General features: G+C 34.5%; 1 protein-coding gene across 1 annotated transcript; it reads right to left on the bottom strand.

The window, feature by feature from the left end:
* Window positions 1-1314: 1314 nt before the first annotated feature.
* LOC146917829 (uncharacterized) lies at window positions 1315-2166 on the bottom strand. The gene has a single exon (XM_085721947.1). The coding sequence runs from the start codon at window positions 2164-2166 to the stop codon at window positions 1315-1317; it is 852 nt and encodes a 283-aa protein (XP_085578073.1).
* Between the last annotated feature and the right edge of the window lie 15762 nt (window positions 2167-17928).

Genomic DNA, 17928 nt, shown 5'->3' with positions numbered 1-17928 from the left:
TAGAAAGGTTCAAACGTAATCAATGTTTGACACCCGAAAACCAAGATAAAACATGCCCCTGTTAAAATGTGTACTGAAGTACGATATCTGAGCAAAGCAAATGGTAGCACCCCGAGCCAGTCTTTGTAATCGAATGTCATCTTCTGGACAATCTTCTTGATATTTTGTTTGCAGCTTCAATGGCTAAGATGCCCCAGTATGTGAGAGATCTCGTCGGGAATCTCTTCATTCTCCTTCTTCAGCTTCGGACAAAGGAAACTCACGGTTGGAAGAGAGTACATGGTTAATGTGTTCAACGGGTTTTTTAATGCATGATTTGATTATTGATATAAATATTATGATTATGCAGATACGTGGAAATGATTAAAGGGAAAATAAATTTTTTTGGTTTTTTGTATTACCATTTTTTCCAGAAAAATAAAAACATAAAATAAAAACAAAGTCGGGATCAAAGCGACTTTTTTTAATGATGAAAATACATAAAGCAAAAAACCCTAAACAAGTTCACTTCCGTCTCAGGTGGGACGAAAGGATTTTTTTTTTTTTGAAAAACATAAAGCAACAAACAGACATATTAATTGAACAGATGAGTAATAGAAATAAACATCAACAACGACCCCATTGCAGATTAAACATTTCATGTGTCAACCTTAGATACCAAGATCCGATAGCGGATTAACTTGCACATTCAAATTCAAACTCTTCGAAAGGTATAAGGTTTTTTCGGATCAACTTCTGAACTATCTTCTGCAACGCAAAACAGTGCTCGATATCATGACCTGGTGCCCCTTGATGGAAAGCACAAAAGAGATCCGGCCTGTACCGAGATGTCAATTTTGCTGGCACTGGAGGAGGTGCCTTAGTGTAGACCAAATTCTTTTTGAGTAATTTTGGAAACAACTCTGCATACTTCACGGGAATCGGATCAATCTGTTTCCTTGAAGCCTGTTGTCGAGGCTGTTGTTGACATTGTTGAAATTGGGGTTGATAACCCGAACTTTGAACATCATTTATGATAGGCATGACAGCGGCAACAGGGTGATAAGTGAGATACTGTTGTTGAGGCTGACTTTTCACCACACTCATTTCCTGGTCTTCTTCCTCTGAACTGTCGGTAGGAACACTTTCTTTGATCAAACGTCCTTCTCGGACCCCTTCTTCAAGACGCATTCCCGAAATCATCATCTTTTCAAAGTTGTTGGGAGCACTTCCAACCATTTTCTCATAATAAAACTGATCCAGAGTCTTCAAGAAAATCTCAGTCAACTCTTTCTCTTCCAGAGGTGGACGAACTTGATCAACAAAATCTCTCCATCACTGGGCATATGCTTTGAAAGATTCATTATCATCTTGGGTCATGGCTTGCAGATCGTCTCTGTCTGGGGCCAAGTACAAGTTGTAGTTGTATCGTCGGACGATGGCATCACCCAAATCAATGAAAGTTTTGACATCAGCACGACTTAGGCCCATGTACCATTTCAAAGCGGCACCAGTCAAACTATCTTGAAAGCAGTAGATAAGAAGCTCATCATTGCCGGCTTGAGGGGACATCTTTCTGGCATACATTGTCAAATGGTCCTTAGGGCAAGTATTCCCTTTGTACTTCTCAAAATCAGGGACCTTGAATTTGGGTGGTATCACGACATTTGGTACCAAGCATAGATCATAAGCACTTTCCCCAAACAGTTCTTCCCTACGGAGAGCTTTCAATTCCAACCGTAATGCATCAAACTTCTCTCTTAGTTCTTCTACCTGGTTATATGCAACCACACTTCCTGGTTGATAGATGGGTTCATGAACTAAAGGAGCTGAATAGGTTATATCAGCTTGAGGGAACAAAGGGCCTGATTGAGGGATAGGCATTGTCTGTTGCACAAAAGAAGTTTGAACTTCAGAGACACTCGGACGGAATACTTCACCAGAATTTAAAGGTGTGCTCCAGAGATAACCTTCCAGCATAGCATGTTTAGGAGTACTAGCAAACACTGTTGAAATCGGGATAGTGGAAGCAACCGTCTGTGCTTGAGTGCTGACGATAGGAAGAGCTAATGGCTGACTCTGCGCAACTGACACCAAAGATACTAAGTTCTTCAAAATCTCATTTTCAGCCCGAAGGGTCGTCACCTCTTCACGAAGCTTGTGGTTCTCTTGTTCAAGATGATCCATTCTGATTTGCTTGAGTGTTGTAGATGCGAGTAGATTGATGGATTGACCTTTTATAGACAAAAACAAAGTATGAGACACGGACTAGAAACTATGAATGCAAAATGATGCATGATATGTTTATGCAAAAAAAATGGACACATTTTTTATTTATCGAAGGACTTCTCAAAGTAACTGTAAACATCATAAGGAACATTGTTTCATTTGATAATTGAAATATTACAAACAGTTCCCTTAAGGGCAAAAGCAAAGTCAAGGAAAAAAGACCCTAACAAAGGCTAAGGTTTAGTTAAGGCTTTTTGAAGATGTATTTCTTGGTGTTCCTCTTTACAAGGTTCACACCTCGGATGTTTATAAAAACTTATCTACGTCCTTCGATGTTTTGATGAAAAAAGTTTTATGAATGTATGCATGTATGCATGAATATGCTAAAGAACGGAGAAAACATGGTGTGGTTAAGTTCATATGTTGGAGTCAAGGGTAACAACACCATTTGGTAAGGACTATGGTTTCATTTGTATATGTAACAAAGGTTCTACCAAGTTCCCAAAGTTTTCAACCACTTCCGAATATTTGTTAGGTGACGAGAGTACTCTCGTTCCAACAACATTGGTAGGTTAGTCTCGTTTGGGTGTAGTATCGCGTGTCAACCAATACGAGAGTACTCTCGACTAGCCACCGCACTACGTTCTAAAAGGCTAAGATGGGTTAAAGGTGACTAAAGGTTCTCAACTTCGACGGTCACTTGAAAGTAACATGCCATACGCGAGTACTCACGTCGACAAAAGTATACCTCCAAGATCCCTCCATTGAGTGGGTTATCACATGTACCAATACCGAAGAGTACTCTTGGCATGGAAACTATGATTATACCCGGTCCTATCTTAATTTCCCTCAAGTCCGGATGTAGGACTTATCTCACCACTCACGTTAAAAGAAAGAAGAAAGAAGAAGGAGAGAATATACATACATATATTTCCATCTTTTATTTTTATTTTTTAGCAAGTAATAGCACAAAAATTTAGATAAAACCAAGTTAGGCTCAACCCTCTTAGGTAATTCCCCAGTGAAGTCGCCATTTCTGTCGCGTCATTTTTCGGAGGTCAAGGTTATTTGGTTAGCGTTTGACTCACTTTTTATTTCACGACTTTGAAAAAATTTATTTAAATTGGGGGGTCCGGGGGTTGGTTATATTTAGGGAAGGTATTAGCACCCTAAATATTCGTAGTACTCTACGAGAACCTTTTGATTTTATTTAACTTTTTTTGTGCTATAAACTTGCTTATTTCTTTTTTTTTAAATGAAATTTTGAAATGATTAAAAAAAGAAGAGCTAATTATCTACATTTTATTGATTTGGAAGGACGAGTGTCCTCTGCCTACGTACCCGTGAGGGATCAAAACCTCGTAGTTCGGGGTTAAAAAAAGACGTTTGATTGGTTGAGTGTTTTTTTTATTAGTTTTTGAAAAAAAGTTTTAAAATAAAAAGCCAAGTGGCAGATAAGATTTGGTTTGTATTTTTTTAATTTAAAAGAAAATGGACTCAAGGTATGATTAAATTGATTGAAGTTTGATTAAGAAAGAAAATAAAAATAACGCTCACTTGATTGAAAATCAAGGTTTATTATAAAAATATTTTTGTGATTTTTGTTATTTGAATGTTTTTGTTGTTTTGGAATAATAAATGAAAATTAAACTAACGGAGCAATAAAATTGAAAGCGCGTGGACTTGTAGTGACGTTGGATCACCACATAATCCCTAACCTATTTTTTTGTATTTTTTGATATATATATAAAGCAGTAAAGAAATAAAAGACACACACACACACACACTTTTTTCTCATTTATATTGTATTTACATTTGACCTATATACATTCTAAATCTATGCAATAAAGTAAATAACGGAAAATAAATATGCATGATGTTATAATAACATAAAATAGATGAATGAGATGCAAAAGAAAAATACAAATGCAAGGGAAATTAAAAATGCATGGAAGAAATGAAAATGAAATGCAGGGGGTCCAATCATAAGGTGGGGTGTGCAGATTAAATCCAGGCCATCTGATTGAGATCTTACGGCCTTGATTTAACTACAGTGTGAAGCAACACAGGTCAATTGGATCAAATCAGACAAACGTAGGGGGTGAGGGTGCACGTTAAGGCGTGTACCCATGCTCACAGGATTGGGACGCCTATAAATAGGCTTATTTCCCTTTTTTCCTCATTTCCTTCCTTAATTTTCTCTTTCCACTTTTCTCTCCTTCTTCTGATCGTATTCTCTTTTCTTTTCTCTTCTTTTTCATTTTTTTTTACGATCTCCTTCTTCTTTTCTTTCTTCTCTCCTTTTTTTGTTCTTTTACACAAAAACAACAATAAAGGAACAAAACTATATATGTATGTATATGGAAAAGAAAAAGGAAGGACGAAAATGGTTTATACCCTTTGATTCAGATCCGACTTTGGTTGTTGGGTTTACGGCTGGTTTGCGATTTGAAACTTAGTGTTGGCGATTGTGATTTCGTGAGGGTTTGGTATGAGTTTCTGGATTGACGATGTTGGATTAGAGTGGTAACAGATGTGTTGGTTTTGATTTAACTGACTGTGTTGTGACTGTTTTGTGCGATGGCCTGGCTGTGGTTATGTGTGTTGGAACGAGTTTGGTTACTGGTATGATGGTGATTGGATTCTTGTGGTGAGGTTTGAAGCTGTGCGTGAAACTGTGTGTACAGGTTCTGATGAAAAAAATGTTTGATTGAATGGGTGTTTGGAAAAAATGGGAGTTTGTGTTGTGATGAATCTGTCGATTGAAAATTGCCCCCCCCCCCCTGTTGTGTTGCCTTATGTCCCTTTTTAATCAAAAATGCATCCCTTGATTTGGTAAGAAAATTACTCTGATTAAATTGGAATTGAAGGTGGTTAAATGGTGTTAATGGTGAGGACGCGTTTGGTGATTGTTATGGGAAGAAAGAGTAGACCTTGACACTGATTGTGCAATGCGTGTGGAGAAAGAAAGAAAAAAGGACCCTGGACTTGGATTTTGACTCATTGGACACTTTGTTTTTTTTGACATTTTTTTACTATATAAAAAAAAGAAAAAAAAGAACATAAGACCTAAAAATGGAAGTAACAATAATAAAAAGTAAAAGATAAAAGTGAAACTAAAATAAAAAATATAATAAAGATAAAAGTAAAAGATGGAAAATTAAAAAGTAAAAATAAAAACTAAAAAACTAATAAATAATAAAATAAAATAAGAGTGAGAAGAGGGCCTGAATCGGAACAAAAATGAGGTATTTTAAAATACCTCTCTGCCGAAATTTTCACCGAAAAGACAGAGAATATTCCGTGCCAGAGGACATGTGTCAGTGGATCCTTAGGTCAAAAATTGGGGTATGACATTTATGTATAATTTTTTTAAGATATATGTCAATATTTATGGCCAAAAAATCATTCCACAATTAATCTTTTATGACAGATACCACCCACACCCCAAATAATTCAAGTTACACCCCAAAATTACTAATATACCCTTTAATTAAAATAAACTATTTTATGCAAATTGAGTTTACATACACTACAAAAACTGAGTTTACACAGTTTATGTAAACTAAGTTTACGTAGTTTATGTAAACTGAGTTTACATACACTATGTAAACCGAGTTTACAATAAGAGTTTACACAGTTTACGTAGTTTATGTAAGCTGAGTATACATACACTATGTAAACTGAGTTTACATAAGTTAAGTAAACTAACGTAGTTTACACAGTTTATATAAACTGAGTTTACTTAAGTTCATGTAAACTGAGTTTACGTGTATGTTATTCCTCTTTAGAATATGTACGTAAACTAAATTCACGTGAGACCTATGTAAACTTAAATTACGTTACCCTCCTATGTAAAATTAAATCAAACAAATTGACAGACAAACGTGAAATTAACAATAACGATAAACATCCATGGTAAAATTAACAACATCAAATAAATCATAGAGCAAACAATAAATAGAAACTCGAAGAAATTTATGAAATTCACTTACTTGTATGAATCGAGTACGTATCAATGGAAGAGATGTTGATTTAATTGGCGATTTTAGTAGGTATTGATTGCATATCCATGGTGGTTTGTGGGTGTAAAAGGGGTGAGAGTTTAGAATGATAATGAAAGAAGGGTTTTTAGAAATTTACATAAAGAGGACAATTTTGGTATTATTGTAAAATTTTAAATAAATTTGGGTGTAACAAGAATTATATGGGGTGAGACTATAAAGAGTCATCTTTTATACCATTTTAATTGTTTCGGTTACTGGAGACAACATAAAAACTGATTATATAACTAAATATACATTTGAATGTGCAATATACGTTTTAACTACTAGTATTTGTTACGAATCAGAGAATCCCAGGGATAATAGTCATAGTGATCCGCAAGGAAGAGTGCATAGTTGTATTCATGAGGAAGATAACCGTAGAGACTCATAGGAGAACCAATAGATTTGATAAAAGATGAGTATGAGTACAATGGCGAGAGCTATTTATAGAGGTGAGTTAGTGTAACTAACTTCGAACTAACTTGTTTGCTCTCCAAGCTATCTAGATAACTTGCTCTCCAAGTTATCTTCTCACTATACTCTAATAGTCCCCTTCAAACTCAAAATGGGAAAATTCACCATTTTGAGTTTGAAATACAAGGAAAGTACAATGATTATTCAAACTGAAGAAACTAAGTAAAATGGGGGTTAAAACTAGTAAATGACAAAAAATGAAAAGAAAACATAGAAGGCCCAAATTGTAGCCCAACAAAGCTGATGATAATTTGCAACGTGCTTCCAAAACGATTTTCCAAAGCTGAGTAAGACTCTGTAACAGAACTGCACAAAGTAGTTTCCAAAACGAGTTTCTGCAACGTGCTTCTGCAAACGCGTTTTCTGTCTTGTATCACTGTTCCACGACTTATCGCAAACGCACTTCTGAACCAAAGCAACTTATTGCAAACGCGCTTTTGTAATGATTAAGCAAACATGACAGAAAGAAAACACATCTGAACCAAATGCTTTTCCAATAAAATTTGTGTGTGAAAGCGTTTATGAGAAGTGATTTTCTGTTAACGCGAAAATTCTGGAAACGTGCTTCTCTGCTAAAACAACTTATGCAAAACGAAGTTCTGAAAGAACTCGATTGCAAACACGAAAATCACTTCCTACTGCAAAAAAAGATTCCAAATACGAATCTGCAGCGTGATGCTATGGTGATCAAAAATGAATTTGAAACACAACTCTGAAAACAATTCCAAAAACGCGCTTTTCTTACTCAGGTTCAAGACTGGGCAATGAATTTCATGGATCCTGGAAATTTGGGAAATCAAGAGAATGTAAGGAAGATATTTAACCAGAATCCACATATGACTCCCTCGATCCTAAGGTATCCACCACAAGTGGAATCGAATTTGTTGGAGAGTTTTGGAAACGAAGAACAGTGAACACAAACCAAATCTTCCGCCGGGATCGAAAACGACGATTGATTCATCATGTAGTTTGAAAACATGAAGCTGATTGTTGACGGTGAAAACAAGTTGTTCAACCTATTTTCCGACGAACAACCACCAGGCGGAAGGTCTCACGGCGGCGACGCCGTAAACAGAGCTCCTCAATCTCACCGGAATTGTGTGTGTGATGAATTGTTCAGAAGCTTCAGTGACATCAAAAACAGTGTCGCAATTCTTCAATGTTGGTGAAGTGGATATAATAGTCACAAGGAAGGGGGGGTTTGAATTGTGACCCTTTTAAAATTAAACCTGTAACTTAAAATTGATTCTCAAGTTGTGAACTTGGAATGGTTAAGTTTGGAGACTGACTTCAGAACGTTCTGAAGTGTTAGTACAAAAACAGTTTAAATAAATAAATAAATGTGTTTGTGTGTGATGTGTATGCTGTAAATAAAGAGTATAGGGAAGAGAATGAACACAGAAATTTATAGTGGTTCCCCCAATGTGGGTTAGTCCACTCCTCACAATCTTGTGAGAGTTTCCACTATGATGTTTGAGATAACCTCTCAAATCCTGCACTTTACAATCTTGTTCACCTGAACAATTACATCAATTGTATTCTCTTAGCCTCAGCAGGCTTGCACTTTCTTGCTAAGTTACCCACTTAGACTTTTGCACCTTTTGCTCAAACTAACACTTTAGTACCCCTAAAGCTAGATGAGACTTTCTTTTCTTCTTGCTAAGTTACCCACTTAGACTTTTGCACCTTTTGCTCAAACTAACACTTTAGTACCCCTAAAGCTAGATGAGACTTTCTTTTCTTCTTGCTAAGTTACCCACTTAGACTTTTACACCTTCAACTCAAACTAACACTTTAGTACCCCTAAAGCTAGATGAGACTTTACAAGATGTTTGGAGTTTGAATGTTTGTGAAACAAACAGAAGAAGAAGAAGAAGAACTTATCTTTGAAAAGATAAGAGAAAGAGAATTGATTTACACTTAAAAAGACTTCTTGGAATCTTTGTGATGATCAATTTTTTGCTAAAGCTTCACAACAATGTTCATGTTGTTTTTCTTGTTGCTTTGCAATGGTGCATGTTATGCTGAGCCTTTGATCTCTATTTATAGAGTTTTTAGGCTCATATAGTCGTTGTAGGGTGTCCAATGGTCTTGTGCCATGTGTCCTGGGCCCCATTAACTTTTACTTGAAAATCTGGGCAAACTGAAATACTTCAGCATGTTGTTGTGTTCTTGAGAATACTTCAGAATGTTGTTGTGTTCATCATGATCTTCATCTGGGTTCATGTGGATGAAGGGCCAGATGTGTTTCTGGGTTTCATCATATGAATATCACATGAATTTCTGGGTTGTACTATGAAGATTGTTCTTGGACGTACTTCAGAATGTTCCTGGATCAGATCTTCTTTGAAATCTGTCTTGGAACTAGTGCAGAATTGATAAAGTGGAACTGTCACTTCAAGCCCATGCTTTAGGGGATTTGGTTTGCTTTGTACAGTACCAACTCCCTTATGTGTCGAAATCTTGTTGAATCAGATTTGATCTTGCTTTTGGCTTTGCCTTTTTCTTTCCAACAACTGTACTGTTCATGTCAGAAAAAGCATGGAGCAGGATCGAACTTTCTGAACTCAGGGGACTTCAGAATGTTCCTTATTGTTTCACTTAGGATGATTTGTAAGACTCTTATTTGATGTAATCAAATCCTAATAGTGAAACATTTATGAAGTGCAGCTTGGAAAACATCTAGGATGATATTCTTGATGGAATATTCCTAATGTTTTGTACTTCAAATGTTCATAGTCTTGAATGAACATTGAAGATGCCCTCTTTGACTTTAATCAATTAAATGCCTTTATTCCTTGATTGATATTAGTCATTGTACTTTACTGGGCTTTTATTTAGGTCACGTAGACCTTGCATGTTGTTCATTTTGTTCATGAATATCTGGGCTTGGTTCTTGATGTTCATCATGAACAACCTTCTGAACTCTGTCTAACCTTCTGAACTCTTTTAACTTTCTGAACTCTGACTAACCTTCTGAACTCTGACTGAGTTCATAAGTTTTCATGTTCTTTGATAACTTGATTCTTGGTTTGATTTATAATTTGTTTGTGTCTTAGTTAATCACTCATGAACACACAAATACCAAGAACTATCCAAGTCCATTAATCCTTTAATCACCATAGATGCCTTTAATGATTTCTTGATCCAAAGTTAAAATCGTTGTATGCATAAGATATGTTCATGTCACATCTGTTCTTGCATGTTCTTGGTGTGGATATTGATTTATGAGTTTGCTCTAATGAACCTTCTGAGCAACCTTCTAAACAACCTTCTGAACTCCTTATGGGTTCATACATATGAACTTCAGAGTGTTTCTTATGGGTTCCTTCCTTTTTGACGGTTGTACTTTGTGCTGAACTTTCTGATGTTCATAAACATACTAATGTTCTTCAACACTTTGAACCTTATGAAGCTTGTTTCTTTATTCCCTTCAAAAACTTCTTGAAGCATATAAAGGAGAGATCATTTGTTTTGACAAACAATATGATTCTTTCTTTGAAGTTCAACAAAATATTTCTTTGCATCTAGTTCAATATCGCTTGTAACCGATGACTTTAAATATTCTTGTTTATCCATGAAATATTCTGGTTTATGAGTTCTGGAAATATTCTGGTTTATGTTCATGATCATTATGAACTCCATTCATATGAACAGTCTGAACTCTATTCATATGAATATTTTGAACTTTGAACTTCTTATCCTTAGAAGCTTTGGAAGTGTGATACTTTGAGGAGGTTCTGAGAATCTTCCTAACTTGTATGCATATTTCCTTTTATCTTGTTTACCCATGGAGGATCTTCAAATCATATAGCACAAAACTCAATGTGAGTTTTGTCACATAAATTCAAGCACATTCTTGTGTAGCTTGTGATGTAAGTTCTTCCATCATGATTCAAGTTCTTCCATCATGATTCTTGAGCTATGAATCTTCATGCAGATATGATATTGTTGTTTCAACTGATGATATACTCATTCTTTCATTGTTGAGTAGATATAATGCACTTATTGATGTGGGTGGCTTCTAGCTTATCCACTTATGTGATTCCTGTTCTTATCACAAAAACTCAAGTGCAATCATCAGTAGAACACCATTCATAAAACTTATTATTTATTCCACGAGGTTTGTTATCATTAAAACATTCATCAAAAAGATTTTTGCTTCAACAATCTCCCCCTTTTTGATGATGACAAACCTTTTGAATAAATATTAAGTTTTATGATGGATATAATAATAAATGTAAGAATGTTCATGGATATGCAATTAAACTCCCCCTAAACACATGCAAGAGTTTAATTCTTATCAAACTGATTAAACTCCCCCTCAACATATGGAAAAGGTTAATTCATAACATTCATCATTAATTAAATCCATTTTAGATTTCTCTCTCCCATAATACATATGTCTCCCCATCCTAGGTTTTTCTCCCATCATATATATCTCTCCCCCTTTTGTCATCTATCAAAAAGTAGTAAGGGTGATATGAAGGAAAAGTGACATAATTTTGGAAGGTAAGAATTCACAAGTGCATTCATATATCAAACTCATGGTTTAATTAAAACACATTGCAGGAATCATGATCAATCATTATTTCAATCAGTTGTATAAACAAAACATGAAAAATGAGAACATATGCAACCATTTCAACATATTCAAAAAATGAGATATTTTCTTCAAAATTTGAGAAAATGTTTTTGTCCTTGGTTTCAATGTTTTTGAAAAGATTGATATTTTCAAGTATAGAAAACTCCCCCTAAGTTTTAGAGATGAATATCCTATTACATTTCAAATCTTTTGATTTTCTAAGAAAATAATTATTTTCTTTTACTTATTGTCATAGCAGATAAGTTTTTCATTTTGACAAAGTCATGCTCATAATTTAGAAAATAATTATCTAATCTAAATTGAGTTTTTAAAAGAGAAAAGATCAATTGATCTTATTCAGCAATTTTTTTGAAATTGAGAGAAAGTGAAGTATTTGTGGAAGCGGTGAAATCAGAGTTTAGAAAAGATCTTTCTCTCTTTACAATATTCTCATGTTGGAAAATATTGTTGAATTTTTTCAAAAGATGAAATGCTTCAAAGTATCATTTGATGCAAGATAGTTTCTTTAAAAGAAAACAATTACAAGCAACAATTTTTGACACAATTTGTGGAAAACACACATGTTCACAATTTTGTGGAAAACACACATATGTAGGTGTGTGTGTGTGTGTGTGTGAGTGATACCTTTTGAGTGTTGATCTTTCAAGTTTACATGCTTCAAAAGTATGTTAAACACTTAAGGTCAAATTGCAAGATAGTCTTATGCAACAAATTTATGCACAAACACATATTGATATGCCATTGATGTTTACAACTCTATCTTTGTCTTCAATTTTTGCAATTAAAGTGAGATAATTATTCAACAATGCTTAAAACAAATTTGTATGCTCAAAGCAAGGCCAATATAAGTTTAAGAACAAAAAATGCAAACCTTAGAGCAATTTTTGAAGATTATAACAAGATCACACACAGCATCAACATGAAGATCAAGTATATAAAAAAATCTTCTAATGCTAATTCAAACATAAGATTCATTTAAAATCATGTTTGAGGAATGATATTTTCATAAACTACATCAAAATCAAGTGAATATCTTCACATTTCAGATTATTCTGAAGTTTGACAAATTAAGACATTTTTTATGTTTCAAATCAATGAACAATCATGATTCAACATTTATGATCAAACATAAATCTTCCTATCAATTATTTAACAATAATGATGATTTAGTTTGCAACTCATGTTAATAACTTAGATAGAAATGCATCAGAATCATTTATTTCAAGTGTGAAAAGATAAGTATTCACAAAATGATGTAACACATTTAACATTTAACATGATAATTAAGAAGGAATTTGGGGCAAATAATGAGAGAATATTATGCATGAATTTATACATAACAGAACCAACCCCTTGTTTAATTCTAAGAACACTAATTTTTTTTTTTAAATGCGCCCTTAATGTATCTTGTTAAAGCATAAGACATCATGCAATGATTTTAATAATCAATTACCATCATGAAAGGAGCATGAACAAAGAGTGAAAAAGAATTATTGCATTTAGGGTTAAACATTTGATATAAGCACATATTAAACATGACATAATTTGATGCATTCAATCATCATATTTATTATAGTGCAAATAAATGTGTACCTTATAGGATGATGTCTCTTACTTTGAGATTCAATGAAGAGAGCATGCTTCTCTTTCTTTGAAATACTTTCTCATCTGGATGGAGAACTCCAAGCATTAATAAGCATGACCTTCTGAAGTAGCTTAATCATCAGTAGCTTTCTCTTCTTCTTAGTCTTTCCATCTTTCTGATCTGAATGTCTTTTAACATATCCAGATGTTTCAGGATCTGCAGACATATGATCAACAGATGGAATGCTTTGTTCATGAAGAATGTTTCTTTGAACATTCTGAACTTGAGTTGAAGGAATTGTTCCATCATTTTCCATCTGAAAATCCTCAAAGATACTTGTATTGAAGTCTGAGCTGAATTCCTCCATATTCAGATCAAAACTAGCTTGATTTCCAGCTAGCTCATCCTCATCAGATTCCTTTGTGGTAGTGTTTTCACTAAGCATGTTTGTGGCTAAAGCTTTAGCAACATCATGCATATCTTGATCTTTTAATGACACAGGATCATTTCCATATCAGATTCTAGAACAATTTCTTGTTCATCAAACTGGAGTTCACTCATGATGTTAGTAACATCACTTCAGATTTTGAAATTGTTTCAGCAGTAGAAGATTTCAAGGATCCTTCTCCAATAAAAGCTTCCAGCTTTGTTAGCTTTCTGAGGTATTTTTCAGAAGCTTCTTCAATTTCATTAACCTTCTGAAGTTGTTATGCAGGAACTTCATCAACTTTCTGAGTTCCATCTTTTAGTAGCTGCATCAACTTTTCTGAATTCATGTTTCAGTAGTTGCATCAGCTTCCTGAACCTTATTGGTTGCAATCTCAATATTTGAGGTATTTCTTGAACTTGCTGACTTTCATTCCCAGCAACATCAGCTTCCTTTTGAAGTTCTTCAACATTCTGAACTTCATCAGCTTTCTGTTAGCATTATCAGAAACTTTTTGGAAGGTTTCTCCAGGGATGTTTTGATCCATTGTTGGAGGATCCTCATTGTTGTCAAATTCTTTATGTCAAAGATTTGACAATCCTTCTCATACACTTCACTTTTTCAGAGGCATCTTAAAATGCTTGAATATGAGTGTGAAAGCCAATTCATATAGAATATGAGAAGTCTTCTTGTTCTTCAATCATATGTTGCAAAAACATATAGTTGAGATTGAAAGACAATATGTTGAGAACTTGGTATATGATCAACATTAATGACATACTCAAACACTTTCACTTATTGTAGCAAGTGAATGCAGAGATTGTTTAGACAAATCTTTTGATCAGACCATCTTCTTCAATCTTGAACTTGCAAAAATAATTCTCTTATTTGCATCATATGAGTTCAGATGACCAGTAAGGTCCTTGATGTTTGATCCAACATTCTCTAACCTTCCAAAGTTATTGAATGTTCTTTGAGTAATAGCTCTTGCTGACTAATTTCTCAAAGTATAAGATTTCTACCTTGCTTGAAAACAGAGGGATGAACTTTGAAGCTTTCAATTTTTTTGGATTGAGTAGCTTCAGCATCAGGAGCATTTTCCTGAACATTCTGATCTGCAGACACCTTAACATTCCGATCTTCAATTTCAGATGTTTCTTGAACATTCTGAAATGCAGTCACTTTGAACATTCTGATCTTCAGTTTCAGATGTTTTTTTTGAACAATCTGGACTGTATCCTGAGCATCTTAAAACACATCAGTGTTGAAGTATGAGTTTAGATCTTCTATGTTGAGATCAAAACCAGATGAAAATTCCATGTGTTCATCTTTTTGTACTTGCGTATTTCCTTGACTCATTATTTGTGAAGCCAAGATTTCTGCATCTTCCTGAGTGTCTTTATCAACTTTGTGAGAAGCTTGCTCAGTATTTTCTTCAACTTTCTGATCTTGGTCAGAAGGGTTTTCTTCAACATTCTGAGGTGTGTCAACCTTCTGATGTTCTTCTTCAGCAGCATTTACTGGAGTTTCTACAACAATTTCATCTTTCTTCTGAAGAGATACATCATCAACCTTCTGAGTATCATCTTCTGTGATTGAAGCATCCATATGAGCTTCTTGAGGTATCTCATTATCTTCCATTCGAGATACAACATCATCTTGTACATTTTCTTCTTTAACAACTTCATCTTCTTTCTGAAGATGTTCTTCATTCTCACCAGCAACAATCTGAACTTCTTTTCTTGCAAGCTCAGCAACTTGTTAAAACATCTCCAGGGCTGGAGGAGAATGAGCTTCATCATCTTCCATACTTTCAGGAGATCCATCTCCTTCTTACTTCTGTATGCTGGATAGGTTTTTAACCTTCTCAACTCTTCTTTTCTTCCTAGCTTTCTGAACTTTCTGATCAGCATATCTTTTCACAGATCCAGATGTTCCTGAAGTTGGAGGAGTTGGCATGTTTGAAGTGGTGATGTGAAGTTGTCCTAAGGTTTTGGTTGTGAATCTCATGAAGGTGTATTTACTTTCTTCACCTTCTAGGGATACTTGTGCAACCTTAAAGATGGGAGTCATATGGATCCCATATAGAAACTCAACAACTTTTTGTTTGACAGCCAAACAAGAATCAATCATGTATTGAAGGATTATGAAGCAGATGTTGAGTTTTGTTTTGGTCATGAGATGATACATAAATCAGTATCAACATCAAAGATTCCATATCTAGGGAGTAAAGTGTGCCTAATCATGTTATGGAGGATTTTAGGGACATCTTTAAGATTTGTGGAATCATGATCAGGTTTGGTGTATTCTAGGATAGGTTGTGGTTCATGTTTAGGTGATGACAGATGATAACTTCTTAGAGGTGTGCAAATAAATGAAGTTTTGGTTCTTTGACTTGAACTCATTTTAAATTGTTCCATTGTTCTAGAACAACTCAGCATCATCTTGAGAAGTTTTAGAATCTTCATCATTTTGATCTCCACATATTTCTTGAACATAATTTGTCCATGAATCAAGCTTTTCCTAGGAATTTAGAAGACATTCCTGCATCACAAATTGGTAAAGCTCTTGGTACCCGTATTACTTTGGGTCCTGGAGGTTAGTGTTTCTCTTCTTGAGAGATTCTTTCTTATGACCACATTCTGATTTAAGATGATCAGATTTGTTGAAACAAGAAAACTATATTTTACCAATCTCAACCTTTTGAGCTCATTCTATTTTAGGATATAATGTCTTTTTGAAATGAGAATTTTTCTCAAGTTTCTTTTTAAAAGGAAACATATAGGTTCAGAATTTTAAATTCTTTTTCAAAATGAACATTTTTCAATTACCTTCTCACTTTTGTTTGTGATAGGTTATGAATCCTAAACCAACATTTTTGAAAGGTTTAACAGACTTTAGAAAGTTGGTTATGTCCTTTTTCAAAATATTACTTCCCTTTTCAAAATAACATTTTGTTTTAAAAATTTAGAATTTTCTAAATCTTACAAATTTTTGTTCATTGAGGATCTTATGTTTCTCAAATATTTTAAAATGAGAGTGCTACAATTTTTGAATGGTTTTAAGATATATATCATTCAGGATTAGTAGTTTCACATTTTCTTTCTTTATACAAGAAAAGTTATTATTTTAAAAGTTCATACTTTTAAGATAAAATGCATGAGTCATATGAGATATTATTAAACACTTTATATAAAAGATAAAGATTAGAATTTCTTACCTCTTCACTTCTTGTGTTTCTTTACTCATGTGTTGATTTCTTCTTTTTCTTCAAAATCATCTCTGGTTGCCATCTTTGCATTTTCTTCTTCAGAGGGCATTGGGTTTTGAAGTATCCCACATTGTTGCATATGTGACATGCACTTTGATTTGCAGGTTTAGACATCACTTCCTTCTGGATCTTTTCCTCATACACTGTTAAGTGCGCAAACCATAGAGGCAGGCTCTGATGCCAATTGAAGTGGATATAATAGTCACAAGGAAGGGGGGGTTTGAATTGTGACCCTTTTAAAATTAAACCTGTAACTTAAAATTGATTCTCAAGTTGTGAACTTGGAATGGTTAAGTTTGGAGACTGACTTCAGAACGTTCTGAAGTGTTAGTACAAAAACAGTTTAAATAAATAAATAAATGTGTTTGTGTGTGATGTGTATACTGTAAATAAAGAGTATAGGGAAGAGAATGAACACAGAAATTTATAGTGGTTCCCCCAATGTGGGTTAGTCCACTCCTCACAATCTTGTGAGAGTTTCCACTATGATGTTTGAGATAACCTCTCAAATCCTGCACTTTACAATCTTGTTCACCTGAACAATTACATCAATTGTATTCTCTTAGCCTCAGCAGGCTTGCACTTTCTTGCTAAGTTACCCACTTAGACTTTTGCACCTTTTGCTCAAACTAACACTTTAGTACCCCTAAAGCTAGATGAGACTTTCTTTTCTTCTTGCTAAGTTACCCACTTAGACTTTTGCACCTTTTGCTCAAACTAACACTTTAGTACCCCTAAAGCTAGATGAGACTTTCTTTTCTTCTTGCTAAGTTACCCACTTAGACTTTTACACCTTCAACTCAAACTAACACTTTAGTACCCCTAAAGCTAGATGAGACTTTACAAGATGTTTGGAGTTTGAATGTTTGTGAAACAAACAGAAGAAGAAGAAGAACTTATCTTTGAAAAGATAAGAGAAAGAGAATTGATTTACACTTAAAAAGACTTCTTGGAATCTTTGTGATGATCAATTTTTTGCTAAAGCTTCACAACAATGTTCATGTTGTTTTTCTTGTTGCTTTGCAATGGTGCATGTTATGCTGAGCCTTTGATCTCTATTTATAGAGTTTTTAGGCTCATATAGTCGTTGTAGGGTGTCCAATGGTCTTGTGCCATGTGTCCTGGGCCCCATTAACTTTTACTTGAAAATCTGGGCAAACTGAAATACTTCAGCATGTTGTTGTGTTCTTGAGAATACTTCAGAATGTTGTTGTGTTCATCATGATCTTCATCTGGGTTCATGTGGATGAAGGGCCAGATGTGTTTCTGGGTTTCATCATATGAATATCACATGAATTTCTGGGTTGTACT

Source organism: Medicago sativa, chromosome 6 (genome assembly GCF_051527215.1).
Source record: "Medicago sativa cultivar Bolivia chromosome 6, Bolivia_mono, whole genome shotgun sequence".
In the NCBI taxonomy this organism is placed as follows: Eukaryota; Viridiplantae; Streptophyta; class Magnoliopsida; order Fabales; family Fabaceae; genus Medicago; species Medicago sativa.
Note: the sequence above shows the minus strand (reverse complement) of the source record. Positions and strands in the feature narration are given on the sequence as shown.

What these genes read in the sequence shown, in the direction of transcription:
- LOC146917829 (XM_085721947.1), bottom strand. Translation starts at nt 2,166, where the DNA reads ATGGATCATCTTGAACAAGAGAACCACAAGCTTCGTGAAGAGGTGACG.